Genomic DNA, 25,926 nt, shown 5'->3' on the forward strand with positions numbered 1-25,926 from the left:
CTATATCGAACCTAAATTAGGCCGTACCTTCTCGTCTGAAAACAGGCTTCACTCGAGGTGCGCCGTTAAAAGGAGAGCTACTTTATTTTCCTTGTACACCATTGTATTTACACAATTAAATTTTTTAAATTAATTAAACGCATAAAATCTTTTTTTTTTTTGTTATTAATTTTTTTTCACTTTATTTATTTCTTATTTATTTCTATATTTATAAATTTCTTTTTTTTTTGGTGTTGTTGCTTAAGCCCGATATGGCATTGTCTTCAGGAGTACCAATTGTTTTTAAGTGTCGCACGCTAAATAGGCTAGATACGAATACAACCTTATACACTCGAGGAAACAGTGGCTTACTGCTGCATAAAATAAAATAAACCAAACACAGCTGCTTACTATTCCAAGTAAATGAACGAAGAAAAGATAACAGAATGTTAGAAGTTTCGCATGTAGAAGGTGGGAAACAGGTTTTGCTAGTTGGTGAAGGAAACTTTTCATTCACGATATCTTTACTTACGAAAATTGCTGATACAACAAAGTCGCCAAGTCGAGCCAAAATAATCGCATCTTGCTTTCAGAATTACAGAAAGCTTTCCAATACAACTAAAGAGAATGCGCGGCTTGCGTGTAATTTAGGTAAATTAGGCAATTAAATCTGAGGTTAACCATTTTGAAATGTAATATATTTGACAGGTGCTGAAGTTTGGTTTGGGATTGATGCAACAAGTTTACATCAACATGAGAGATTTGAAAATGAGAAATTTGATTTCATTGTGTTCAATTTCCCTCATGTGGGTGGAAAAATGAAGTTACATCTCAACCGCCTCCTGCTTAAAAATTTCTTTGTAAGTGCCAGTTTGTTGTTAAGTGTGAATGGAAAAATACTTGTTACATTATGTAGAGGGCAGAGTGGAACACCATATGATACAAATAAAAGAAAGAAAGGGGATACATGGCAAATCATTGATATGGCTTCTCATGGAGATCTAATACTTGTTGAAGCCCACCCTTTCTGCTCTTCCAATTGGCCACTGTACAACTCAAATGGATATCGAAGTCTAGAGAAAGGCTTCCAATTGGATGAAGCTATTACTTTTACCTTTGTAAGGAGTCCACTAAGGATTGAATGCAAAGAAATCATGGATCAAGAGGATTTCACCTGTTTGCACTGCCCTTACATTCAAGAACATCTAGATAAACTACAAAATCATATTTTTGAAGAAGCACGGCTCTTTTCTCATTATATGGAAGAAACAAGTGCAGTAAGGGTCTGCAATACTCTGCAAACAATATGTCTTTGCCGACATCCAGAAAGCACCAAATGGTGGGAAATACTACATACTGAGAAGAAGGATTATGATCTTTCATGTTTGTTGGTGTGCTATCCATGTTGGGCTGAGAATCCTAAAGCCCCTCACAGGGTTATTCTGATGAATTTTACAACAGATTCCGATGCATCCTTGCTGAGTTTTCTCCATCGCCTTTGTGTTAGACGAGAAGAAAAAGGAAACAGCTCTAGCGTAACAATTACACACTACCAAGAAACATTTAATGCGCAGGAAATAGCAACGGTCTTTTTCAGAAATGATAGCCATGACAAGCCTATCACCGTAGCGGTCTATATAGATCCCTTTTTTCAACTTGACACCAACGTCGTTAAGAGTTGGCCAAAACTTTCATTACTTCTAGAATCGTGTTCAGCTTCGAGATCCAGACATCCACCTGCGTATTGTCATGACATCTGTTTTTGGATTCCGGACACTTTTTCAACGAAATGTTTTGCTTGTGCACTTTTAACAGTTGCAGGACAAATTATAAAAAATTTCCGGCTTATTGATGAATATTTTTGCCCAATCAAGAAACAAAAAAGTCTATGTTATAGAATAATTTACCAGTCTCTGTCTGCAGCTTTAAGCTCGGAAAAAGCTTTTTATTTGCAAACGAAAGTCATAGGGCCGTTTTTGGAGGCATGCCTCGGTATAATAGTCCGGTAGCTATTGGAATTCGTTTTGACACTGCGATTCGTACGCTGCAGATCTTCTAGTAGTTTTGCTCCGCAAAGTTTCTTTTACACAGTTTTTGTTTATAAATTTGAGAGAAGGACAATTAATAAATAGATGACGCAGAATGTTGTTACGTTTTAATTTAACGTTCACCTTCATATTTTGGACTGTCTTCAACCGTTGTCGTTTTTTGCATTTTTACTGCATTTATAAAAAAAGGAATTTATTTACATGTTTTCTTTACTTAGTCATTTGTTTACCAATAATAGTCCTGTAACAATACCAGCAATTAATCTTGAAACATTTAAGAAAATTCAAATAAGCAAAAGCATGGCAAGTTCCCGAGGTTCGACGTTCATTTGTTTTTCATGTGTTTTGTTTTGATGTGTGTTAACCATAAAAAGTTTAATAATAGTTACCTGTATTATAAAGTGCTCTATTAATCAACTAAAGAATATGGTCTGTTTGAATTTGGAGTTATATAAACAGCTAGTACCTCAGAGGCTCAACTATTATTCTATATATTTCCCTCTGAAACAGAACTTTTTCAAGAGATGTCTGCCTTTCTCTTGTACTGTATTTAAATTCACAGAGAAACAATATCATGCTTTTAGAAGCATGAGTATGGTGGTAGCTGATGTACCCAAGCCAATTCCAATCAGGAAAAACAAATCACAGTCCAACAAAGTAAATTATTCTACACTATTCGTGTTTCCGTTTTGAGTGTACAATGATTATTACCAATTCATCCTTAGTGATCTTGATTATTTTCAATGATAAGCTAGACTGACAACTCAATTTCAAGTTAAATTTTGTATTTTACAGGTTAAACCCATTGTAGACTTCCGTAGTATCAAAGTTCTAGGTGGTAAAGGAGGTGATGGCTGTATTTCTCTTCGGAGACTTTGCAAAAATCCTCTTGGTGGCCCAGATGGAGGAGATGGGGGCAATGGTGGACATGTCACATTTAAAGTTAAGCAAAATTAAAGGATGTTTTAGTTAAAAGATAAAAGCAATATTGTGTATTCTGTTTTAGGCAACAAGTAACAAAACCTCATTGGAACACATATCATCAGTACTAAAGGCAGAAGATGGTGAAAAGGGGATCAATAGGGACTGCCATGGAAAAAATGCAGAACATCTTGTGGTTGAAGTAAGAATGGTTAAATATCTAATTTAAAAATAATAGCAATAAATCATAAAAAAGAAATATTAAAAAATTAATTAATTTTGCAACCCAGGTACCAGTTGGTACCATGTTCAAAAGCACGGGTGGTGAAATTTTAGCTGACTTGAATGAGGACGGAGCAATATTTATTGCAGCAAGAGGAGGTGCTGGAGGAAAAGGAAATCATTACTTTGCAACTGATGTTAATCAGGCACCTGAAATTGCAGAATATGGTGCTCCTGGTGAAGAACTGAACTATACCATAGAAATACGAACGATTGCCCATGTTGGGCTGGTAAGACGATACGCTTATGGTGCCACCAACTATCCTTTTTTTTAATTCGTTGTTTAAGATTGGCCTTCCAAATGCTGGTAAATCTACTTTCCTACGAGCCATCTCCCGTGCGCGACCTAAGGTTGCTCCATATCCTTTCACTACGTTGCAACCACACGTTGGAGTTGTTAAGTACGATGATCTCCAACACGTGACTGGTAATTTTAAAACATTAGCTGTTTTCAGCATCGATACTGAAAAGTCAGTTTTATTTGAGTAGTTGCAGATATTCCAGGCTTGATTGCCGGAGCTCATCGAAATCGAGGCTTAGGAATTGCGTTTCTACGTCATATTGAACGTTGTCTTTGTTTGTTGTATGTTGTCGACACCTCATTGCCTCAGCCGTGGCAGCAACTTGAGGTCCTCCGATACGAACTAGGCCAATACGATAAAAATCTTCTAGAAAGACCCTCTGGTGTTTTGGCTAATAAAATGGATTTAGTCCAGTCGAAGGAGAACCTTAGCGAACTAGAGTTGTACGTCAACAAAATTAATCTACCTCTCTTTCCTGTTTCAGCACAAGACGGTGTTGGAATTCTTCCGATTCTACATTATGTTCGAAAATTGTATGACGTTTCTCGTATGAAAGACGGGTCAGACGAAAACGTAGAATAAAACTGAAGCTAGAAAATATCTTAACTGTAAGTTTTATTGCGATTTTTTAGTACGGGCGAGGAGGGGGAGGTGGTTGTGACGCAGTTGGCGTAGGAGGATATACTTGTCCCGGAAATGTAGGATATGTAGGATAAAATGGAGCATTCTGAGTTGGGGGGAGCGGAGGCGGGTAAACCTGTGGAGGAGTGGGGGGAACAGGAGGATTAGTTGTAGGGGGGATCATTGGATAACCTGGAAAAGGAAATGTATGTCCAACTGGAGGCGGTGGAAGCGTATGTGATACATTAATAGGAGGTGCAACGTTCATGCTGGGTTGAACGCCGACGGGTAAAGAAGTAGCATTGGCAACTCCCATTGCGTAATTGACATATCCAGCTGCTGCTGCTACTTCGACGTTGGGTTGCATAGCGTCCAACCGTTGATCAAATCCTCCTGCTGCTCGTCCACCGGCTGGCTTCGTAGGAGTTGTAATTGGTAACGCAGTCTGCACTTTGGTTGCACCCAGTGCTGGGTTCCCTTGAGGAGAATCAGTTCTTGCAGGTTGCTGAGAGTACAAGTCCAACACCTGGTGACAGATATCTAGAAAGTTTGGAAGTTGGGACGATGAAAAACATTATAAAATTGAATTACTTTAGTAATTTAGCTAACCTTCAAGTATTTCTAAACTGATATCTTCCACAAACATGTCCCACCAGCGTATGTGTCGAGGTTGTCTACCGCTCCAATCCGTGATTTCAAATTTACTTAGTTTCCCCGCCAAGTACATCAAGGCAATAGCAATTACTTCAGGTTCCCATTGCAAACACAATGTAGTGCACAAGCTGATTTCATAATGTGGGGAAACATTAACAGAACAGTGAATGAATTCACATTTTAAAACATGCTGTTTACCAACCTATCATTGACAAATGTCCATGCCATTTGTACCATTTTTTGGAGCTTAGATTTATCTCCTTCAAAATAATTTAGCATTAGACTCTTCCTCCGAATATGTTAAAATATAACAGATACCTTTCAGAGATTTGGCATACTTAATGAGGTAGCCATACGGGTGTTCAACTTGTAAGTCAAATCTTATTGTCTGTAGTAAAATTCTTTCAAGTGTCATAACCTCCTCCTTTAAAAAAGAAAAAGAGAAAAAAGAGCTTGTTATATGATCAACTGTTACATCTACCAAATTTGAGAAGAAAAATAACCTTAGCATCTTCTCCAAACTGTTGGAATTGCGCTTCTGACAATGATGCCTTGGCCACCTTAATAATGTCCTTACATTTCTTTGGAGTTTCTTCTACTTTTCCCGCAAGAAAGAGGCTATAGATACAGAAATTACAGAAATTTTTTTGTGAAATTACAATTATCTACATTTACAATTATGAAAAATTACCAGCAGCATGCAGTGACATAACGGGGGAACTCTTTGAAAGAGTGGAACATGTAGAATCGGTGGAAATAAACAACTCCTGTGGCCATTGTATCATACCGAAGGCCCATTTTTGTTCCAGTATCGATGATGAACCTAGCTCCTTCTTTTCGGTAACGAGATTCCGTTTCAAAATCAATACCATCTTGAATTGAAGGAGTCTCTCTTTTCAAATCTTTTTTTTCGTAGTACCAACACGGCATCATCGTCAAATATGTAAGATGCGACGCTATATTTTCTTCAATCGACTGGCCACTACAACTTATGAAAGTAATGTATTGGATAAACTGCGAATCAAAATATTTCACAAGACTTCTTTTTTGCTATGCTTCTGGGCGCCAACTTGACATCTGCAATGTTCGTCTGCTTGCTTAATGGGCAAGCATCAGCATGATGAAAGGATGTGGATATGGAAGTAAAACTCGGCCCCGGTGCACCCACGGGTTAACCTTGATCAGCTTACCGGAAGGTACTGGCATGATGGTGAAAAATACGCTGAAAAAAAAAATACATTTTACGTGTGATACGCCAATCTCTTCTGGTATTAAGCTCGTCAGGGTTAACCCATGAGTGCACCGGGAGTGAGCCCTATATAAAATCAATCATGGCTAATGAGTAGGCTGAAGAAACCAATATAATTAATACTGACAACGCAGCTGTTGGAGAAACCTTTCTGCTCAATGGTTCCTAGTCCATACGGCTAAATTTCATTTTTAAGGTTTTCCCTAATTTACCTGGAATTCCCACTCCATTTTTTAGAAAATGATAGGAAAAATTTGCCGATGGGAGAAACTGGTTTTCTTGTTATCAAAACAATTTCTAGTGGTAGACGTGCACTGACTTTCTTCTGGAATATAGCCAAAAATGCCAAGTGTCACTGCTCAATGGTTTTAGTTTTAGTCAACGACGAGGATCGACGATCGAGCCATCGAGCGGTAGCATTAGGCTTGACGCTTCGTCTACTGACGTCATCAAATGTGTGATCTCGACGCGGTGTACTAAAACCAGTTCTGTCCTGTCTGAGAAACTGGGGCAAGTTATATTGTTGTTTTTGTAAGCTACTTGGACCACAATTCTAGGAGTTCCCTTCCTTTCTCTGGTAACCTCCCTTTTCTCTAGAATCGCCCTCCCGCCCTCTGCCTTTAAGTGTCTTCGTACTCTTTCAAGACGCGTCAATCCAACAGTGATCGCCGTACGATGTGGCCGTTTTCGTAGCCCAGTCTTCTTTATCTCCCTTTGCCGTCCTTCCGATTCCTTCGTTTGTGATCACCACCCCTCATTTTCCTTTTAGATTTGTTTTGCCCTTGTCTGTCTGCTAAAGTCGAAGGCCATTGAAAATGAATCCGAATGAATGCAGCACCAACTTGTGGGTGTTTGGCTACGGCTCTCTTTGCTGGTTACAAGGTTTTGACTACGGAAATCATCAGCTAGGATTCATCCGTGGATTTTCGCGAAAATTTTGGCAAGGCAACAATTCTCATCGTGGCACAAATGATAAGGTAAGAATATTGACACTCATAAGTTTTGGAGAAAACTTTGAAAATGTATGCATGTCAATTTGTTCGTCAAATTGCATCATCTTTTTAACTGCGCGCTCAATGCTTGAATAATAAACCACCAGATAGCGTGGCGGGGTTTATTTTTGTTGCATCACTCAATGTGGTGTTTACCCATACAATCGCATAAGGATGCTACTGCGCAAAAGTAATGGAAATGTGTAACATTCATTAGTAGCTATTGTGTGCGGTAAGAATATGTAAATGTTCGAAATTGCATTTGAAAGGAGTCATTTGGAAGAAAAATGGAAGGTCCTTTTATTATTATTATTTTTTTTATTTTTAGATATATCTTTACCTTTTTACATATATATAATGATATACGTACATAATTACTAATGTTATATATTGGTTGTTTTCTTTTGCAGCCGGGGCGCGTAGCAACTTTGATCAAAGAAGATGAAGTAAGTTATTGACCCGACCGTATCTATATTTATCTTTTTGTCAACGGTAACACGTCTAATGCTCGAGTAACTAAAAATACGCGAAACGGGGTTTGAACTAGATCGGACTGAATTGCAAAAACATATGGCATTACCGAAACCGCAATGTCACTTCTTCCTAATTAAATTCAACCACTCGTTTTGCTCGAAAAATTAATGTTACTACGAGAGCCCTTGCTGTGTTCCAACACCTTTTGTTTATAAATATTTTTGAAATCGTTTTTCGCAGGCCGTCACATGGGGCCTGGCTTTTGAACTGTTGGGTGAGACGGCACTACGGTATCTCAATGATAGAGAATGTACAAAAGGTGGTTATGAAACTCTGATCACCACGTTCTTCCCCCGGAACGGCGTCATGACACCATTTCCGGTTTTGGTATTTCGAGCTACGGAGCACAACCCACAAGTAATATCATTACATTTTTTAAAATGATGGTTTCAACGTAATACATCTAAACTCTCTTTGAACAATTTTGATTCAGTGGTTGGGCCCTGCTCCGCTGGCTGATGTGGCTGCACAGGTATGGATGACGTAACATAACATCAGGATATCTGTGTAACAGTAGACGTCTTTTTCGTCACGCTATCAAAACTTTCCCGGTTTCGACCATCTCTGGGAACATTTTGATACATGGACAGTGAGTTTGAGACGTCTCATGTTCCCTTCTAAATTACAATTGCCTTGGCCGGGTAGAACGTGCAAGGTTGACGTAACCCACGCACTGGGAACGGACTTGATATTTTCCAGTGAATGCGACAGGTGGAAGAGGGATTTTAAAAAATAATAATAAATTTAACACCACAAACGTATCTAATTTAAAATTTCACGTCTCGACCGTGTGTTTAGGCAACGGAACAGAATTACTTTTATCATCCTATTTTCTTGCTATTGAAGGCAACAAAGAATAATATTTCCCTAATATTTTCCTTTTTATACATAAAAAGTTTCAAATAGGGTGGGTGACGTTTACGATATTTACGGCTTTCTTGCTTAGAAGTTAAATTTCTGACCACATTTTTGTGGTAACCTGCAAATAAGCGTACTGTGTTAAACCGAAAAATTTACACCCCATTAATAATTTATTTATGAATTTCAGGTCACCGAATGCAGGGGAGAAGCTGGACATAACAGCGAATATGTTTTACGCTTAGCCGAATTCTTTCGGTAACTTTTGACATTAAACATATTGGAATTATGCCTTTTTTGAATAATGAATTGATTTAAACGAATTCGCAGTGATAATCTACCAGAAGTCCATGACGAACACCTATTCACACTAGAGCGTCTAGTTCTAAAGCGGATGAAGGAGAAAAACATCAGTTCCACTGAAGACGCACCAGCCACTCAAGCTAAACAAGAAGTCATTTCGATAGCCCTAGCTGCCCAACCGGATAACAATCCGGAACAGGAAGTTCGACGCGATTCCTTCCAATATTCATCTCGAGTCCCTCCTTCCAAGAAACTCCTCTGTCTCAAAGTCTAACTTTGATCTCTCTCAACCCTTCTCCAATGACAATTACAAAACATTTTGGTTTACAGAAAATGAAAAGAAAAGACAAAGATTTGACTGATTCGACAATATGCACACTCTCTTACACTCACAATTTTTCTGAAATGTGTCATTTTGTTATCTCAAAAGAGGATGTTCCTAAACTCCTGCCCAAGTCTTCTAAATGTCACCAAATCATAAAGCCATGCATGATGTATCCGTCCAGTGCATGCAGTTATTTTAATCTTTACTTTTGTGAAGATCATGTGAAATTTAGGATGCTAATTGCTTCCCTTCACTTGTTCAAAGCATTTGTTCAATGATACTGTTTTCGAGCCATTAAAAAAAAAACAAAAAAAAACATTATGTTTTGGAGGATTTCCCGAATGATTTATTTTGGTTTCCACCAAAATTCAGATTAATTACAAATAACCATGGTAACGTTTAAAATTCAAAATCCCCAAGTCCATAAGCTCCGATGGTCATACTGTCCATTCAAAAACAACAAAGTCCTTGCACCGGATCGAAACCGATGATGAATGACTAGTCTTGTTCTTCTCAAGCCCGCATTCATTTAAATAAACGTGCAAGTCAAATGTTTCATGAAAATAAAATTCTTGTCTTAATTTCCTGATGAGAAACGATATTCGGGGAAAAAGATAGCTTGCAATTCAGGTGCCGAACTCGTAGGATATGGAAAGTAAGGGTTTGTTTGAACGGGATACCATGTAGCTGAGAGGATAACGGGCCGATTATTCAATAATGTCATATCACCGTTTGATGGAGCGAAACCCGGCGCACCACCAACATTTTGTTCGTTTTGATTCCAAGCGTTATTTACGTTGCCTGCCGCGAAAGCGAAAGATGGCTTGGGAGCAACAGTTGGTACAAAAAACATATTAGGTGTTAATGCAGAGCTTGACATTTGCCCAGTTAAAGGCGTTAATTCTTCCGGCTTCATTGTCACTGTGGGGAGAACTGGCCCACCGAAAGATTCTGGAGAAGGTGCAACGTTATTGGCCGGCCTATAAAAACTAGTCGGTGGTTTGCTATCAGGTTCCGGGCTGTTGATTGGAATTATCACTTCTGGTAAAGTCGGCTTGTTAAACCACAGAGGATCTCTCAAGCGTGTACTAATGGCTTCATTTTCGGATGTGGACGGCGCCGCGGTTGGTACAACATCTGGAAGGGCAGTTAAATTACGAAGTTCTCTCTTCCACCGACGCTCGTCAAAATCCTGGTCGGGAAATACGATGGCAGTATGCATGTCCGGGACGCGTGGGAAATGTGAAAAGTACCGATTCGCGAAATGTTTAGCAGATTTAAAATAATTAATGTAAGATGGTTTTTGCGGATAAACGATTTGGTCGTCATTTTCAATAGACTGCGCCGATGGGAAGGGTTTTAAAGTAGGTCTAAACTCCGGTCTAGACCATTCGGCAATATGTTTTGTGCGGCCGGTATCTGTTTTGGTGAAAGTATTTTGTTCACTTTGCTCGGCTTTTGCCATCGATGGGTCGTTAGAATCGTAGTGCCGATTTAAATTGGGGGTTTGGTTTTGAAGCGGGTTGGAAACGCGGCCCATTATCAGTGGAATATTGTCATTTTCTCGATCAATCAGATAGATTAAAAACGGTCTGTCAGCTCGAAATTCCATAGGACCGACGTAGATACCGGCGCCACCCATAAGTGGAATTACTTCTAAGCCTAAAATTAGTCAAACCAACTTTAGAGATCAAAAATTTCTAATTTTATTTTGTCTGAGAAACAGATTACCTGTGGTTGCGCTTGCTTCACTTCCGCCCTCATTCACTTCAAGGGTTGATTGATGGTATATACTAGATACTCTTAGCTTTGATGAATCGGAGCTCATGCCAGAAAGGTCCGCCTCATGTGTGAATAAATTACGGATGCCCATCTATAGTATAAGAATAAACGATTGTACACTAAACTCCACGTCTGGGATTGATTGACTTTTCATCATCTCTAATCAAAAATACCTTTCTAAAGACATGAGACATTTCAGCGCCAAATTTCATTTTGAATTTCGGTAAGGTAATGTTAATGTCTCGGTGGATCATTCTTCTCAACATAGTGGTGGGTGTATAACCGGAACTAAGCATGTAGCTCTCGATGTCACTTAGTTTTCTGTTTCGGTCAGGTAAAACGCACAGCAACCCATAGCGTTTGCCCTAAATACTCATCAAATCAAGAATGTTTCTCGTCAAACATGATACAGAACCCTAGATAATGATATTAAATAAAATAAATAATGTGTACCTGATATGGCATAAATATGGCTTTGGTTCCAACATTGTCAAGAATCCCCGCTTGAAACGTACCAGAACCATGCATCATTGGTGCCACGACAGATTGTCCATCTGCCATAAAAAATCGTTCTCTGTAAGTATCTGATTTGTTGAAAGTGTGAAGCCAAACTCCTTTAAAGTAAAACGCATTAGCCAGAAGCAGCTGTGTCTGCTTTGTTATCGATCCTACAAACAACAACAAGGATATTAAAACACATCGGCTTGTGTCACAACTGCGGAATAGACTTACCTCTGGGAAAGAGATCTATAATATGACCCCGAGTAATATTTTCGATTCGCTGATTGATCACCTGTCGTACTTCTTCCGGGCGGCTAAAATCAGCGTCTCGAACTCGCGTTTGAAAGACGTCTTGAACTGATCTTGCGTATTCTGCTTTTATAACTAATCCACGTGGAATCCACAAGAGATTCGCCATATCCAGCACGGCATCTTGATTCCTCTCTGCCTGTTGGATGCGAGGATTTCAAATTCATTTAATAAAGTTGCAATGTTCTTTACCGTATCAGGTAATATACCGTCATCGATGCGATGATACGAGTCATGCCGCCCTTCCTCGTTAAGGCGTCCGTCGACAACCGCAATACTTGCTGAATTTGGCTCAATGTTGCACCTTTAGCTCCAAGCGAGGCCAGCGACATAGCCGCAAAAAGACTCACAGGGGAAAAAACGAAATTTGCGGTTCTGTCACCGCGTTCGATATTCTGAAATGTGAAAACCAAATTTATGTGTTTTACTTAACATTGAGTTGAAAAATTAAATATATACTTGAGAAAATTCGTTTGTAAACAGATGCAAAGATTCCGCAACATTATTCATCGCCAGTAACTGGGATTTTCCCGTCCTCGAACAATAAAGCGTCAGAATGACGCAACACAAAAATTGCGTGGCTCCAACTAGTTTGGCAAGATAATGGGGAAAAAAGGCCGAATGGTTATTTAGGAATTTGCATCACTGTTATGATATCATCTTCCTGTCACAGGAAGTTTGTTGTAATTATTGTTCCCAAGTTATAGATTTAAAAATATGTATGGCAGCATACTTGTACCTTAAAGCACTTTAAACGAAAATGACAAAAGTGATGTTTTTTTTAATACATAAAACACGTTTTCGTTTTTAGGGGAACGGGAGAAACGCTAATATTTGTAAGCTGTGTTTGCAAAGAATAGTGTAATTTCTCCTTATATAGTTGTGATTGTAACAATACTTCTGAATTTTTTTGCCAGGGAGTGTTGCTTAAATTCTAGGAAATACCAAAATCAAAGAAAGTGATAGATATAAGGTTACCGATTTTCATGGCTGAATGTAACTTCAAGAAGATCACTGCTCGTTTCGCTTGTTGGGGGTCTCAATCTGGTGAATTAAACAAAAATTTTTGACAGGTAAACATGTATGACCACGATTCACAACGATCGAGCACTGGTTCGTTCTCAACAAACGATTGACTACTGAGTTGGCTTTGATCTATCCTTAACGTGTACATGGCCTTCAAAAGTTAGCCTCGCCCATCGACTCCAACGTTGAATTTCCTCTAAAAGCCCAAAACAAAAAAAGACAATTCGACGAGGATTTTAGTGGTTGGCCAAGAGCCAAAACAATCAAGCCCCGAAGGGCATACAAATTGTTCGTGTTATAGACGAAGCCTTTTTCAATTCGCTTATGCCAAATCAGGATTTGTGTTTTACTTACACTGTTACAAGAAATTTTTTCAAAGCTTGGAATAAATTAATGATGCAGAAAAAAGCCTTTTTACTTTAAGATAAGGGGAGCTATCAACAAAAATTCTGCCACTGTAGAAAACTCTTAAACAGTTCTACAGAAACGATAGTGATCTAGTTTTAGTAAAATAATTATATCGGCTAAGGTGAAAGCAAAAAAAAAGAGTTCCCTGAGAAACTAGGAAACTATCATGAAAAATAAAGATGTTCCCACTCGAACGATTTGCGAGAATGCTACGATCCATCTTGTGCAAGGGATGCATTGCCATAATGAATATATCACGTCCCTAATGGAACAGGGTCTAAGTCAATTTTAAAGCTAAAACTTGCAAAGAACACTTTAAACTATGCCTTATATTCGTATTAAAAACGAAGCCAGGAAATGAAATCGAATAGTAATTTCAGTGGCGCAGATTTTAATTCGCGTTGTCTATGAACCGAAAATAATGCAGATTTTTATTACATATGTACATCGCAAATCCTTTTTTGTTTCTTTCCCATTTGCAGTCGGGGATGTAAAGTTCTTTGGCAAACTGCACGAGATTCCAGAATAAGGACTGATAAAAAAAAAAATGTACGAGATTTTTTCGAGCTTTAGCCTACAACTCCGTCTGCAGGTACGAATAACTCTGGGGAGGGGGGGGGATCTAAATTTATTTTTATTGATACTATACTGATTGATTCATTTTTTATTGACACGATTATACATTTAAAATAAAGCGCACAAGGAAAGATATATTTGTTACCTTTTAGGTGAGAATTCCCGGCACAAGAATTTCGATTGCTGAGTTCCAGATCCCATCTACAACTTATATTCAGCTGGATTGAATCAAATTCACGCAAAAATGGATTTTGCTGAATTCAATTTAGGTGAAATACAATCCATCTCAAATTGCGCTGAACTAAATATTCACAAAGTAAATAAAAAATACACAATTTTCACAAATTTTCTTGGCTCCTTTCCCTTCCCCTCTGTTCGCAGCAGACTATTTTACCACACGTAATTTTTTATTTACAGTTGCAGCAGTCATATTTCTGTGTTGTCTGCAATTATAGTAATTGTTCTTAAATATAAAAGAAAAGAAAAGAAAAATTTTTAACGCGGTTGAAAACTCGCGATTTTTTAATTACTGTTTATAGTAATTGTATTTATTATTTATTTATAGATTGCCGTGCTTCTTTCGTCTTCTTTTCGCATACAACATTGCAATATATGAAAGAGGAGGAGCTAAAATCCAGAGATGGGTAGTGAATTGGAGAAAAAACGACTAGGGCGAGATTAATTTCAGCTAAAATAAATTTCAAATCCAACTTCACGCAAATCTGTACATTAAAAAAATCGATTCGTAATAGAAAGTTTCAGAGAGCTATAGTTAGACCCTAAGCAAGTCCGTTTCTTTTTGTTTAACCATGGCAACGTTCTTAAGGATCTCATTCCTCTGAATTTGAAACGCTGTTTTGAGGTGAGCTTAAACGTGGGGTGCTACTTCCAACTGGCTGTATCGCTCAAAATCGCCATTTTTATGATAAATTCAATCGTCGATTTCCTGTCAAATTCCCGTCTCTTGACAAGGTAACATCAAATTAATGTAGTAGGTATTATACCAAAGAAAGGATATACTACTTAGGGGGAAAATGTTATGTTACAAATGTCGAAGAATTGTTTGCTGGGAAAGGGTATATGATAAAATTTTACTTTGCATAATCTATATTGTTAATTTTACTTCCATGGCTATGCATATGAAGCATTAAGACACATTTGAGTGAAAGGTTTAGTTCTCTTCAGGTTTTTGTCTTAGTATATACTGAGATGCAATATCAGCCATATCCAAAGCTACATACAAAATCAACAGGATCAACTAGATAGGTATCACCAATTTTAAACTACCTTCTCGTTTGACAAAGGTAGTACATAACACATGTGGAAGTGGTAAAATTCACCAAGTAAAGCTTATTGAGTCATTGTTTTATGATTCCAATCATCATTATATTAATAGTAATACAACAACATTATATCAGTAAAGCAATACTTGGTTAACCAAATTTTAAATTTTACCAGAAAAATTGTTGTTTGTAACACATATCCCAGCTTTAATTATTAGTCGACACATTGGTAAAAGAGTTTTGTACTGGAGCTATACATAATATTTTGTATTTGTTTTTTTTAAATTAATGTTAAATGTATAATTAATTTTCTTTCTGTTTTCTTGTTCCATAGATTGCCTGCTGTTCATTTCTTACCAATTTGATTTTATTATTTGAAAGCAAAAGGGCAGAATGCAGACGAGGGAGTAATCCAGAATGTGTTGAGAGTGTAAGACAAGGTGCTCTTTCTAAACTTCAAAGTAATTGCAAAATCACCATTGTTTTGCCAGACTGGTGGTAACAATATTTTCATTTATTGTTTATATTATATATATATTATTATTTATTCATGATATCTGAAATTTTTTACTCCTAATGGATTTTTCTTTTTTGCAATAGTAAATAATAATTTCTTGTCATTAAGTGACAAGGAGGAGAGAGAGCCAAGGCAACTGCCAAGATTTCATTCTCAATAACAAGCTGATATTTTTTTTTATAAAAACGTTAGGAAGGAATGAAATTGTTAAATGATAGTTATGGCCAACAAATATTGAGTTATACTTTTTAGGTTGAGGTTCCCAACTGTCAATGTTAAGTCCTCTTCTGTTAAGCCCCTTTTTGTGAAAACATGGTTCTGTAATTTTTTTATTTTTTTTTTTATACAGCTAGGTGAATATGTCTGTCTGAAGAATGTAAATGTGACTACAGGGGGGGGGGGGGAATCAGGAGTTAGGCAAGATAGAAACGTTCTTCAACAAGGTAAATGCTCATTTTTTTTATTTTTCAAAATGATGATTTGGTTAATACTTTTACTGAAGCATGGTGTTTAGTGGGAAATCCATTTTGAACAGCTTACGGAAACCCTGAGGACTTAACATAAGCCATTATTGTTGGCACTTTCGCCATAGTAAAACAAATCTAAAGTCTATTGGAGTTCGTTTTTACTTATACTCGCCTCACACATTTCTAAAAATGTGTCTGTTTCCCTTTAATAGGTGGGGTGCTGTTTTCTGAAAGCCAATTTTTTTGCTCATAGGTGGCGCAAATGATTTTTCTATATGTTAAGCTTCGCTTCATGGGTGGCGTGAAATTTCGGAAATGTTCGCCAGTTCATAGGTGAAACCGATGGTTGAACAAGGGTTTCTTATTCATAGGTATCGTAAACCGATAACTTTTTGGAATGGTTAGGGTTTTGTTAATAGGTGGCGTAAGCTGTTTTCTAAAATGTTTTGGTTTCCCGTTCATAGGTGGCTCTCGTATAATGTTTCGGTCTCTGGATAATAGGTGGCTCTGCAACAATGTTTCGATTTTCGGATAATAGGTGGCTCTGCAGTAATGTTTCGATTGCCGGATAATAGGTGGCTCTCTAATGTTTCGATTTCTGGGTGACAGGTGGCTCTGCAATAATGTTTTGGTTTTCGGTTAATAGGTGGCTCTCCTGAAATGTTATGGTTTTCGGTTAATAGGTGGCTCTCCTCTAATGTTTCAGTTTTCGGATAATAGGTGGCGCTACTGAAATGTTTCGATTTCCTGATAGTAGGTGGCCCAAGTTTACATTATCCTAGTGTCATGACATCCTACATTGTTTTCATGAAGATGTGCAGTACCTATTGGCAGCCTTGAAGCATTTTAGTTGCGTCGAAGAATTTCGTTCCTTGTCTGGTGAGTAGTTAATAATGTTCCCTATTTCTATTATCACCTTTTTTCTGAAGGATAATGCTTAAAACATTAATTTTATAACTTGGAGTATGAACTGTCCTTATAAAAATGGAAATTTTTCTTGTTAGTACTTCAAAGCAGTAACACCTGTGCTGAAAAACAGTTCACGAAGTATGATCATCTGTTCTTCTTAGTGATGAGGTGAGAAAGATTTTTAGAGTAAATTAAAGAGTCAATAAATTTCTTTTCTGCCTAAAAAGGCATTGAGGGAGCAAATTCGAGAAATGGGCAAAAAAGTTACTTTCATTGCAACCATCCCACATGAAAATGCTGCAGAGTTCAATAATAAATAAAGCAAATGATTTCCTGTGGTCTGATCAATGTGCTAAATTCACTAGACATCTGTCATTTGTGTTAAACAATTCCTAATGAAGATTTTTATTTTCTTCGGAATAATCTAGAACATGTTGATCTAAGGACATGATCCTCACCCACAGCAATTATCTCCACCAAATAGTTTCACCAAATGCGGTTGATTTGCAATGAAGAAGTCTTTACAGTGAAAAAGGTTGAAAGGTAGTACAATATTACTTGTGCTATTAAATTAATACATGTTTTAGATTGCTGATGGATTGAACGGGCAGAAGAGGTTTGCAAAACCGAGCAGGATCCAAGTAACATCCGATTAGACGTTTCCAAATGCGGGACCGAAGGATCAAATTAATATATCCAAGTGTAAGCAGGCCTTGAATGGCAAACGAGTGCCTAATGGTTATGGAGATTGCAGTTTGTTTCACTTTAAGCGCCGTTCAAAAATCCTCGCTGACAAGAGAGTTGTTTCTAACATTATTATTCTGGACTGACGCCCACAGAACTAAGGTTCCATGCAAAGAGTGGTCGTGAGGATTTGGCGGATACTGCAGGTAAACTTTTACGTTTAGTGACCAAAACGATTATCATTATAATATGTTTTCAAAGGTACGTACAACGACTACTTGTTAAATCCTTGGAGTATCATCGTTGCAAATACGATTTGACTGGGGAAAATTCTGCCGGTAAGATGGTAAGTTAATTTATGGAGACCATTGTTTGGATCAACCAACATGAAAGCCAAAGATAACTGTAGATTTTCGAAGAGCTTTTAATCGTATTATAGCAATGCATGCAGATGAAGATCTGTTGGATCACACTACCACAATTTTTACAACAATTATGGAAACGATCCCTTTAAATCGCTTGGGGTCTACTTCAAACATAAACTGAGGTAATCCACTGCTTTTTGTCAGTTGATAAAGCATTTTAACGGTACTATTTGGCATCGGTTGAATTTTTCTGGAGGTTAAAGTCAAACAAGTATAGAAAGTACGGGAGCATTACAAAACTGAATGTCGGCCACCATTGACAGTGGAAACAATTTGGAGTGCATTACCGTAGGTAAACTAGTGGAGCTTTGCAAATTTTTTAAAGAGATGTATCACCGTATGAACCGGGTACAACAGCGTTAGATTTTGTCACAGCTAGTTACTTCAAATAATTCCCCTGGTATATTGCACATGTGACTATGTATTGTGCTTGGAAACGGCTGCCGGTGACCTTTGCGCCCAGAGCATTGGTGAACACGGCACTCACACGACGTAAAATACGTTTTTCGCTGGTGCGTCATCAATGGGCATCATATAGTGAGTTCCTAGGTATGGAAGGAATTTTCGGCAATGATGAGATTTTTGACTTTGTATCCCGGCAATTTTCAGGATTAAGGAAATCTTTAACATCTCAAAGGCCACCAATACAGCTGTTAGCTGTAGCTCCTAATCTATGTCTTTGCGGAATATGCTCTACGAGTAAGCAAAGAAAAACCAATGCCCTGAGAACTAAACCTTGGTAACCATTTTCTTTCTGTTTTTTACTTCTGTCTTTTGTAGGTGACAAGATAGTTTGAAGTAGTATATCTGGCTGATGACCGTTTCAGTGTTGATTAAAATGGACGTGAACCGAATCCGCTTGCTGAAATCAGAAATGGCTGCAAATTCTGTACAGTCAAGGTAAATGTATCGTTTCTGGCATATGAAATTTAAACTATTTTTGTGTTTTAAGATTTTTTTTTGGGGGGAGGGGGGGGGTCATGCCTTTGCATGTAAACTAGAAAACAAAAGTTTGAACCAAGTCATTAATGAAAAAATAGTCACCGTCAAAACTGCTCCATCTGCAAAATCATCAATGTATCGATAGATGCAGTACCTCAAGGAACAGGGTTGTCATAAAGGTATTTAAACTTTTGTAACCAATAACGCATTTCAATTTGTTACTTCCCTTATGTTTGGGAAACTTTGGATGAGCTGCCTTAACGGGTTAACTAAAATGAAGGAGTACATTTTTATGTTTTCGCCCGTAACAGCATGCAATAGGTTCTTACAAAGTTCATGTACGTTTTCAGGTAATAGTAGTTTGAGAGAACGTCCTGCATTTATGCGATGCATTTTTTTGTGTCCAAGAGGACGAGGTCACTGATTTAAGTGATTGCGCCATTATGGGAGTACCAATCGCAATCCTAACCAGAGCTTTCAAGTTACTGCATAAAGCAGGGAACACCATTCTACCAAAACCAAGGCAATTTACTTTCGATGCCATCTGCCATCTGTCAGGTACAAGTATAATGTTTTCATTTGCAATTAATATGCTTTTTCAGGAGCTCCTGACAGAATGTTTACGGAAATATCCAATTTGATTAATTTATGAATCATGTACGCTATATATATATATATAAAAAATATCTGCTAACTATGTTTTATGTTAATATAGATTAGTACTCGTACCGGAACTCAAAATGTGCCTGTTTGGAGTGAGACACGGAATAATTGTAAGGATTGGATGGAAGACGTGGAATTGCAATGCTGTATTCAGATTCCCCATACGGTATTTTATTTAAAAAAGTTGAAGTGCATATCTGGGCTCCCTTCCTTTCCGTAGCCCCGTTTCCCCTTGACTCGTAATAAGCCCGTAGGGGGTCATGCCCCTACTGTACGGTATATATAAAAATAACATATACCGAGGTTTGGATGGCTCTGGCCGGAAAGGGGACGTGGGGGTCCGCTTAGTCCGATGATGTGTTCACGGAGGGCGACGTGGCTACACACAAATCCGAACTAAAGGTTAATCGCTCCAGTAAAAATGTTCCATATCTTCGGCTCTTCTTCCGGCTTCTCTTAGCCAATCACCGGGTAATCTCCCCGGTGGGTCAACAAGGCAGTGTCTCCCCCTGCCTGGGTTGACGGCAACTTTTGAAAGGGCTATTGTGCCTTTTTAAAGTTGCAAAATCATTTATATGTGCAGAGTAATGTTAATACAATTTATTTTTTTTTAACAAAAAAAGAAAAACTTCTGTTTAACTTTATTCTTACTGTGCGATTTTTTTTCATTGCTTTTTTTTTCACACAAGTAGCCACAATACATGTATTATCCATGGTTATTGATACATAGCTGAGAGCCTAATTTGTTTTCAATTTTCACACGTTAAGGAATCGAACCCTAGATGTTTGGCATACCGCGCCGATGCTCTACCAATGAGCCATGAATCATATAATGTTAAGTTGGCTTTTTTCTTGTCACTTACGGACTTACATTTACACTAATAAAACTGAAATATAATGTTTCAATATTTTTTTCTACAGTTATTCTGCTTTATTTTTTGTATATCAATTGAGGTTTGAACACAGGATAACAGATATCGCAGCTAAACGCTCTACCACAGAGCTATGGAACTTATGAAACAAGTAGACAGATAAACATATAGTTGTGCAAGACTGCACAAACAGCCTAGACGATAACATATGATATGCGATAATAAAAATTTTATATATATATCTCGTGGCTCAATGTTAGAGCATCGGCGTTGCACGCTGAAAGTCTGGGGATCGGTTCCCAAACGAGTAAAATAAAAATCAAATTCAAAATTACTTCAGAAAATATCCTGGTATTATTACACGTTGTTCCTTGAGTCTAAGTCAAAGAGTAATAAATAATAATTGAATACTTAAAGATAAACCAATGGAAACAATGCTTACCATAAAAGGAGGCAAACACAATAAAAGGTGAATTGAGCAACCTAAATAGAAAAAAATTGATAAATGTAATGTGTGAACACAGCGGAAACAGGCAATGAAAGAAACAAATTATGCTAAAAATATGTTAAAAAAGCAATGAAAAAAAGCGTACAGTAAGAATAAAGTTAAACAGAAGTTTTTCTTTTTTTGTTAAAAAAAAATAAATTGTATTAACATTACTCTGCACATATAAATGATTTTGCAACTTTAAAAAGGCACAATAGCCCTTTCAAAAGTTGCCGTCAACCCAGGCAGGGGGAGACACTGCCTTGTTGACCCACCGGGGAGATTACCCGGTGATTGGCTAAGAGAAGCCGGAAGAAGAGCCGAAGATATGGAACATTTTTACTGGAGCGATTAACCTTTAGTTCGGATTTGTGTGTAGCCACGTCGCCCTCCGTGAACACATCATCGGACTAAGCGGACCCCCACGTCCCCTTTCCGGCCAGAGCCCTCCAAACCTCGGTATATGTTATTTTTATATATACCGTACAGTAGGGGCATGACCCCCTACGGGCTTATTACGAGTCAAGGGGAAACGGGGCTACGGAAAGGAAGGGAGCCCAGATATGCACTTCAACTTTTTTAAATAAAATACCGTATGGGGAATCTGAATACAGCATTGCAATTCCACGTCTTCCATCCAATCCTTACAATTATTCCGTGTCTCACTCCAAACAGGCACATTTTGAGTTCCGGTACGAGTACTAATCTATATTAACATAAAACATAGTTAGCAGATAATTTTTTATATATATATATATAGCGTACATGATTCATAAATTAATCAAATTGGATATTTCCGTAAACATTCTGTCAGGAGCTCCTGAAAAAGCATATTAATTGCAAATGAAAACATTATACTTGTACCTGACAGATGGCAGATGGCATCGAAAGTAAATTGCCTTGGTTTTGGTAGAATGGTGTTCCCTGCTTTATGCAGTAACTTGAAAGCTCTGGTTAGGATTGCGATTGGTACTCCCATAATGGCGCAATCACTTAAATCAGTGACCTCGTCCTCTTGGACACAAAAAAATGCATCGCATAAATGCAGGACGTTCTCTCAAACTACTATTACCTGAAAACGTACATGAACTTTGTAAGAACCTATTGCATGCTGTTACGGGCGAAAACATAAAAATGTACTCCTTCATTTTAGTTAACCCGTTAAGGCAGCTCATCCAAAGTTTCCCAAACATAAGGGAAGTAACAAATTGAAATGCGTTATTGGTTACAAAAGTTTAAATACCTTTATGACAACCCTGTTCCTTGAGGTACTGCATCTATCGATACATTGATGATTTTGCAGATGGAGCAGTTTTGACGGTGACTATTTTTTCATTAATGACTTGGTTCAAACTTTTGTTTTCTAGTTTACATGCAAAGGCATGACCCCCCCCCTCCCCCAAAAAAAAATCTTAAAACACAAAAATAGTTTAAATTTCATATGCCAGAAACGATACATTTACCTTGACTGTACAGAATTTGCAGCCATTTCTGATTTCAGCAAGCGGATTCGGTTCACGTCCATTTTAATCAACACTGAAACGGTCATCAGCCAGATATACTACTTCAAACTATCTTGTCACCTACAAAAGACAGAAGTAAAAAACAGAAAGAAAATGGTTACCAAGGTTTAGTTCTCAGGGCATTGGTTTTTCTTTGCTTACTCGTAGAGCATATTCCGCAAAGACATAGATTAGGAGCTACAGCTAACAGCTGTATTGGTGGCCTTTGAGATGTTAAAGATTTCCTTAATCCTGAAAATTGCCGGGATACAAAGTCAAAAATCTCATCATTGCCGAAAATTCCTTCCATACCTAGGAACTCACTATATGATGCCCATTGATGACGCACCAGCGAAAAACGTATTTTACGTCGTGTGAGTGCCGTGTTCACCAATGCTCTGGGCGCAAAGGTCACCGGCAGCCGTTTCCAAGCACAATACATAGTCACAGTGCAATATACCAGGGGAATTATTTGAAGTAACTAGCTGTGACAAAATCTAACGCTGTTGTACCCGGTTCATACGGTGATACATCTCTTTAAAAAATTTGCAAAGCTCCACTAGTTTACCTACGGTAATGCACTCCAAATTGTTTCCACTGTCAATGGTGGCCGACATTCAGTTTTGTAATGCTCCCGTACTTTCTATACTTGTTTGACTTTAACCTCCAGAAAAATTCAACCGATGCCAAATAGTACCGTTAAAATGCTTTATCAACTGACAAAAAGCAGTGGATTACCTCAGTTTATGTTTGAAGTAGACCCCAAGCGATTTAAAGGGATCGTTTCCATAATTGTTGTAAAAATTGTGGTAGTGTGATCCAACAGATCTTCATCTGCATGCATTGCTATAATACGATTAAAAGCTCTTCGAAAATCTACAGTTATCTTTGGCTTTCATGTTGGTTGATCCAAACAATGGTCTCCATAAATTAACTTACCATCTTACCGGCAGAATTTTCCCCAGTCAAATCGTATTTGCAACGATGATACTCCAAGGATTTAACAAGTAGTCGTTGTACGTACCTTTGAAAACATATTATAATGATAATCGTTTTGGTCACTTAACGTAAAAGTTTTCCCACTCTTTGCAGTTTTTACTCTAGTGATCAGTGAAATCCTCATGACCACCCTTTGCATGTAAATTTAGTTCTGTGGGCGCCAGTCCAGAATAATAATGTAAGAAACAACTCTTTTGGCAGCGAGGATTTTAAAATGGCGCTGAAAGTGGAGCAAACTGCGAACTTCATAACCATTAGGCGCTTGTTTGCCATTCAAGACCTGCTTACACTTGGATATATTAATTTAAGATCCTTTGGTCCCGCACTTAGAAATTTTTAATATTAAGTTACTTGGATCCTGTTCAGTTTTGCAAATCTCTCCTGCTTGGTCAACCCATCAGCAATTTAAAACATATTAATTTAATAGGAACACACGTAATATTGTACCACCTTTTAAAATTTTCTACTGTAACAACTTCTTCATTGCAACGGGGAATGCAATGCAGATAAATCGCATTTGGCGCAGCCATTGTGTGAAGATAATTGTTGCGGGTGAGGATCATGTCCTTGAGATGAATGTTTTCGATTCTTCAGAAGAAACTGAAAATCTTCATTAGGAATTCTTTGAAAGAAATGACATATGTCTGGTGGATTTAGCATGTTGATCAGACCACGGGAAATCATTTGCTCTATTATTTGTTGAACTCTGCAGCATTTTCATATGGGATAGGTGAAACGAATAACTTTTTTGCCCATTTTTCGGATTTGCTTCCTCAATGCCTTTTTTATCAGAAAAGAAATTTATTGATTCTTTAATTTACTCCATAAATTGTTCTCACCTCGTCATTGAGAGGAAAAGATGACCATGTTTTATGAATTGTTTACAGCATAGTTATTACTGCCTTGAAATAACCAACAAGTGAAATTTAAGTTCCACTCTACGTAATCAAAATGGCCTTTGGCATCTTCCACACCTCACCCCTAGAAGAACAAAAAACACATATAAGGCAGATGATCAATATTTATGAGATATAGTTGCACATTTGCCTGTCCAGCATTACATACTGCATGCATGTTCGGGATGAATCACAGTCGAACAAGTTGTGTGCTAAAACTTGCATGGGAACTTGATATTGCATTTGCTGAGGAACTTCGGTCAGGATGCAGATCCTTGCCCTAGATAGTTATCTATTAGAAGGATTTAAGCCATACCACTAAGATAAGTACACTGACGGCAACACATCCCTTTTTTTGGACACTTGCATTCTAGTCAGATAAGGACATAAGCATTCCATACTGCATCGGTCGTGAAAACAATCATAGTTGTACAGGTTTTGTTCTGCAATTACAATGCAGCACCTAGCATAACAAAATTAACAATTCAGGAATTGAAAGAAAAAAACTTTTGTGCTACAACATGCCTGCAAGAAAGTTTTAACACTTGTAACACAACACATTTTTACTCCATTTTTCCACCCATTGTTTAGTACAATGCATGCAACATCAATTTGATGTTACCTTGTTCAATGGATGGGAACCGAGCAAACTGCCCATAATTGAATTAATCCTGAAATGGAATTTGCCAGGGACAGAGATAGCAGGAAGCGGCGGACCACGTTTACGCCAGGAAGACGATCACGTCGTAATACTACTTATACGTGTATATGAATGCCAAAAATAAATAATGACAAACCTACATTAGCTTTAACTTATTTTCCGCCCACAACTGGAATAACACCCAGCCAATGCATGAACGCATTAGTGCCAATATTGGCCGCAAGGTGATATGGAGGATTCTTGCATGTCATTAACGATGCGTGATGCCACGCCCTAATTCGTGAGTGCTACATAATAATTGAAAATTTTAAACAGTTGCTTAAATTTTTTGTTTTATTATTACCTTGGATATTGTTTATCACGATTTTCTTGATACAGTTCATTTATTACATTGTACAATAGTTTCGACGAATTTAAATGGGAGTTGTTTTATACCGGAAAATGGCCGCTTGTGTTATCAACATGGTTTGGAGTCGTCATTCACGGTATATAATAGTTGCGTGAACATCTTAACGTAGCGGCACTTGAACAATGACTGGTTATGGCACCCTTCCAATGTTGGGAACTAGTACCAAGAGTCTGTAAGCAATTACAACTCGAAACGTCAAGCGTTGGTATGGGATTGGCCCCCCATTCCAATGCAAAACTGAATAGGGATGTAAGAGCTCTCAGCTGATGTCACGATGGATTGAATCAATAGCTGTACTATACGATTCAGTCCATCCGGGCAGTTCTGGAGGTTACTAGTATGTCAATCAAGTGCTTAGCGCAAACATTTTTGCTATTTTTTCAATAATTAAAATCAAAACTGACAAACCAAAACTCCTATCTCTGCCGAATATTTAAGCATTTCCTTAACATAGAAATAATCTAAGGGCGAAATTAGGAAATAGCCATTAGCTGTGTAAATGCAAACTGGAAAAAAATTTACATTTCATTTTGCGATTCA

At 37.8% G+C, this 25,926-nt stretch overlaps 5 protein-coding genes across 6 annotated transcripts; 3 read left to right on the forward strand and 2 right to left on the reverse strand.

Annotated features, from left to right (window-relative positions):
* The first annotated feature begins 320 nt into the window (after positions 1-320).
* LOC132088367 (uncharacterized) lies at positions 321-21,309 on the forward strand. Of its 2 annotated transcripts, XM_059497117.1 has the most exons (3): positions 321-630; positions 688-2,018; positions 21,299-21,309. In XM_059497117.1, the coding sequence occupies exons 1-2, from the start codon at positions 426-428 to the stop codon at positions 1,986-1,988; spliced, it is 1,506 nt and encodes a 501-aa protein (XP_059353100.1). In that variant the 5' UTR covers positions 321-425; the 3' UTR covers positions 1,989-2,018; positions 21,299-21,309. The 2 variants fall into 2 exon arrangements, with proteins under 2 accessions (XP_059353100.1, XP_059353099.1); XM_059497116.1 differs by lacking the exon at positions 21,299-21,309 and having other exon boundaries at positions 322-630; positions 688-2,124.
* Positions 2,332-4,134, forward strand: LOC130700533 (GTPase Obg-like). The gene is made up of 7 exons (XM_057522584.2): positions 2,332-2,456; positions 2,538-2,684; positions 2,823-2,969; positions 3,034-3,150; positions 3,239-3,460; positions 3,519-3,657; positions 3,720-4,134. The coding sequence occupies exons 1-7, from the start codon at positions 2,454-2,456 to the stop codon at positions 4,112-4,114; spliced, it is 1,170 nt and encodes a 389-aa protein (XP_057378567.1). The 5' UTR covers positions 2,332-2,453; the 3' UTR covers positions 4,115-4,134.
* Positions 4,126-6,385, reverse strand: LOC130700511 (cyclin-K-like). Its single transcript, XM_057522564.2, has 6 exons — positions 5,499-6,385; positions 5,311-5,425; positions 5,126-5,231; positions 5,010-5,067; positions 4,763-4,935; positions 4,126-4,693 (listed from the first exon to the last, which is right to left on the reverse strand). Exons 1-6 carry the CDS (start codon positions 5,738-5,740, stop codon positions 4,161-4,163), a joined length of 1,227 nt encoding a protein of 408 aa, XP_057378547.1. The 5' UTR covers positions 5,741-6,385; the 3' UTR covers positions 4,126-4,160.
* On the forward strand, positions 6,581-9,321 carry LOC130700578 (glutathione-specific gamma-glutamylcyclotransferase 1-like). Its single transcript, XM_057522598.2, has 6 exons — positions 6,581-7,033; positions 7,459-7,494; positions 7,763-7,939; positions 8,016-8,054; positions 8,631-8,698; positions 8,771-9,321. The coding sequence occupies exons 1-6, from the start codon at positions 6,872-6,874 to the stop codon at positions 9,015-9,017; spliced, it is 729 nt and encodes a 242-aa protein (XP_057378581.1). The 5' UTR covers positions 6,581-6,871; the 3' UTR covers positions 9,018-9,321.
* LOC130700449 (serpin B4-like) lies at positions 9,452-12,916 on the reverse strand. The gene is made up of 8 exons (XM_057522501.2): positions 12,639-12,916; positions 12,120-12,247; positions 11,870-12,055; positions 11,583-11,799; positions 11,304-11,518; positions 11,024-11,215; positions 10,800-10,941; positions 9,452-10,730 (listed from the first exon to the last, which is right to left on the reverse strand). The coding sequence occupies exons 1-8, from the start codon at positions 12,646-12,648 to the stop codon at positions 9,646-9,648; spliced, it is 2,175 nt and encodes a 724-aa protein (XP_057378484.1). The 5' UTR covers positions 12,649-12,916; the 3' UTR covers positions 9,452-9,645.
* Positions 21,310-25,926: the final 4,617 nt, after the last annotated feature.

The sequence above is a fragment of the Daphnia carinata genome, chromosome 10, assembly GCF_022539665.2.
Source record: "Daphnia carinata strain CSIRO-1 chromosome 10, CSIRO_AGI_Dcar_HiC_V3, whole genome shotgun sequence".
Lineage (NCBI taxonomy): Eukaryota > Metazoa > Arthropoda > Branchiopoda > Diplostraca > Daphniidae > Daphnia > Daphnia carinata.

What these genes read in the sequence shown, in the direction of transcription:
- LOC130700578 (XM_057522598.2), top strand. Translation starts at nt 6,872, where the DNA reads ATGAATCCGAATGAATGCAGCACCAACTTGTGGGTGTTTGGCTACGGC. An exon ending in CTACGGAGCACAACCCACAA is followed by an intron (nt 7,940 to 8,015) that starts GTAATATCATTA and finishes ATTTTGATTCAG; the next exon opens with TGGTTGGGCCCTGCTCCGCT. An exon ending in TGGCTGATGTGGCTGCACAG is followed by an intron (nt 8,055 to 8,630) that starts GTATGGATGACG and finishes TATGAATTTCAG; the next exon opens with GTCACCGAATGCAGGGGAGA.
- LOC130700511 (XM_057522564.2), bottom strand. Translation starts at nt 5,740, where the DNA reads ATGATGCCGTGTTGGTACTACGAAAAAAAAGATTTGAAAAGAGAGACT. An exon ending in AGTTTGGAGAAGATGCTAAG is followed by an intron (nt 5,232 to 5,310) that starts GTTATTTTTCTT and finishes TCTTTTTTAAAG; the next exon opens with GAGGAGGTTATGACACTTGA. An exon ending in GTATGCCAAATCTCTGAAAG is followed by an intron (nt 5,068 to 5,125) that starts GTATCTGTTATA and finishes ATTATTTTGAAG; the next exon opens with GAGATAAATCTAAGCTCCAA.
- LOC132088367 (XM_059497117.1), top strand. Translation starts at nt 426, where the DNA reads ATGTTAGAAGTTTCGCATGTAGAAGGTGGGAAACAGGTTTTGCTAGTT. An exon ending in GCGGCTTGCGTGTAATTTAG is followed by an intron (nt 631 to 687) that starts GTAAATTAGGCA and finishes TATATTTGACAG; the next exon opens with GTGCTGAAGTTTGGTTTGGG.
- LOC130700449 (XM_057522501.2), bottom strand. An exon ending in GTATCATCGCATCGATGACG is followed by an intron (nt 11,800 to 11,869) that starts GTATATTACCTG and finishes CGCATCCAACAG; the next exon opens with GCAGAGAGGAATCAAGATGC. An exon ending in TGAAGCAAGCGCAACCACAG is followed by an intron (nt 10,731 to 10,799) that starts GTAATCTGTTTC and finishes GACTAATTTTAG; the next exon opens with GCTTAGAAGTAATTCCACTT.
- LOC130700533 (XM_057522584.2), top strand. An exon ending in CGATTGCCCATGTTGGGCTG is followed by an intron (nt 3,461 to 3,518) that starts GTAAGACGATAC and finishes TCGTTGTTTAAG; the next exon opens with ATTGGCCTTCCAAATGCTGG. An exon ending in TGATCTCCAACACGTGACTG is followed by an intron (nt 3,658 to 3,719) that starts GTAATTTTAAAA and finishes TTATTTGAGTAG; the next exon opens with TTGCAGATATTCCAGGCTTG.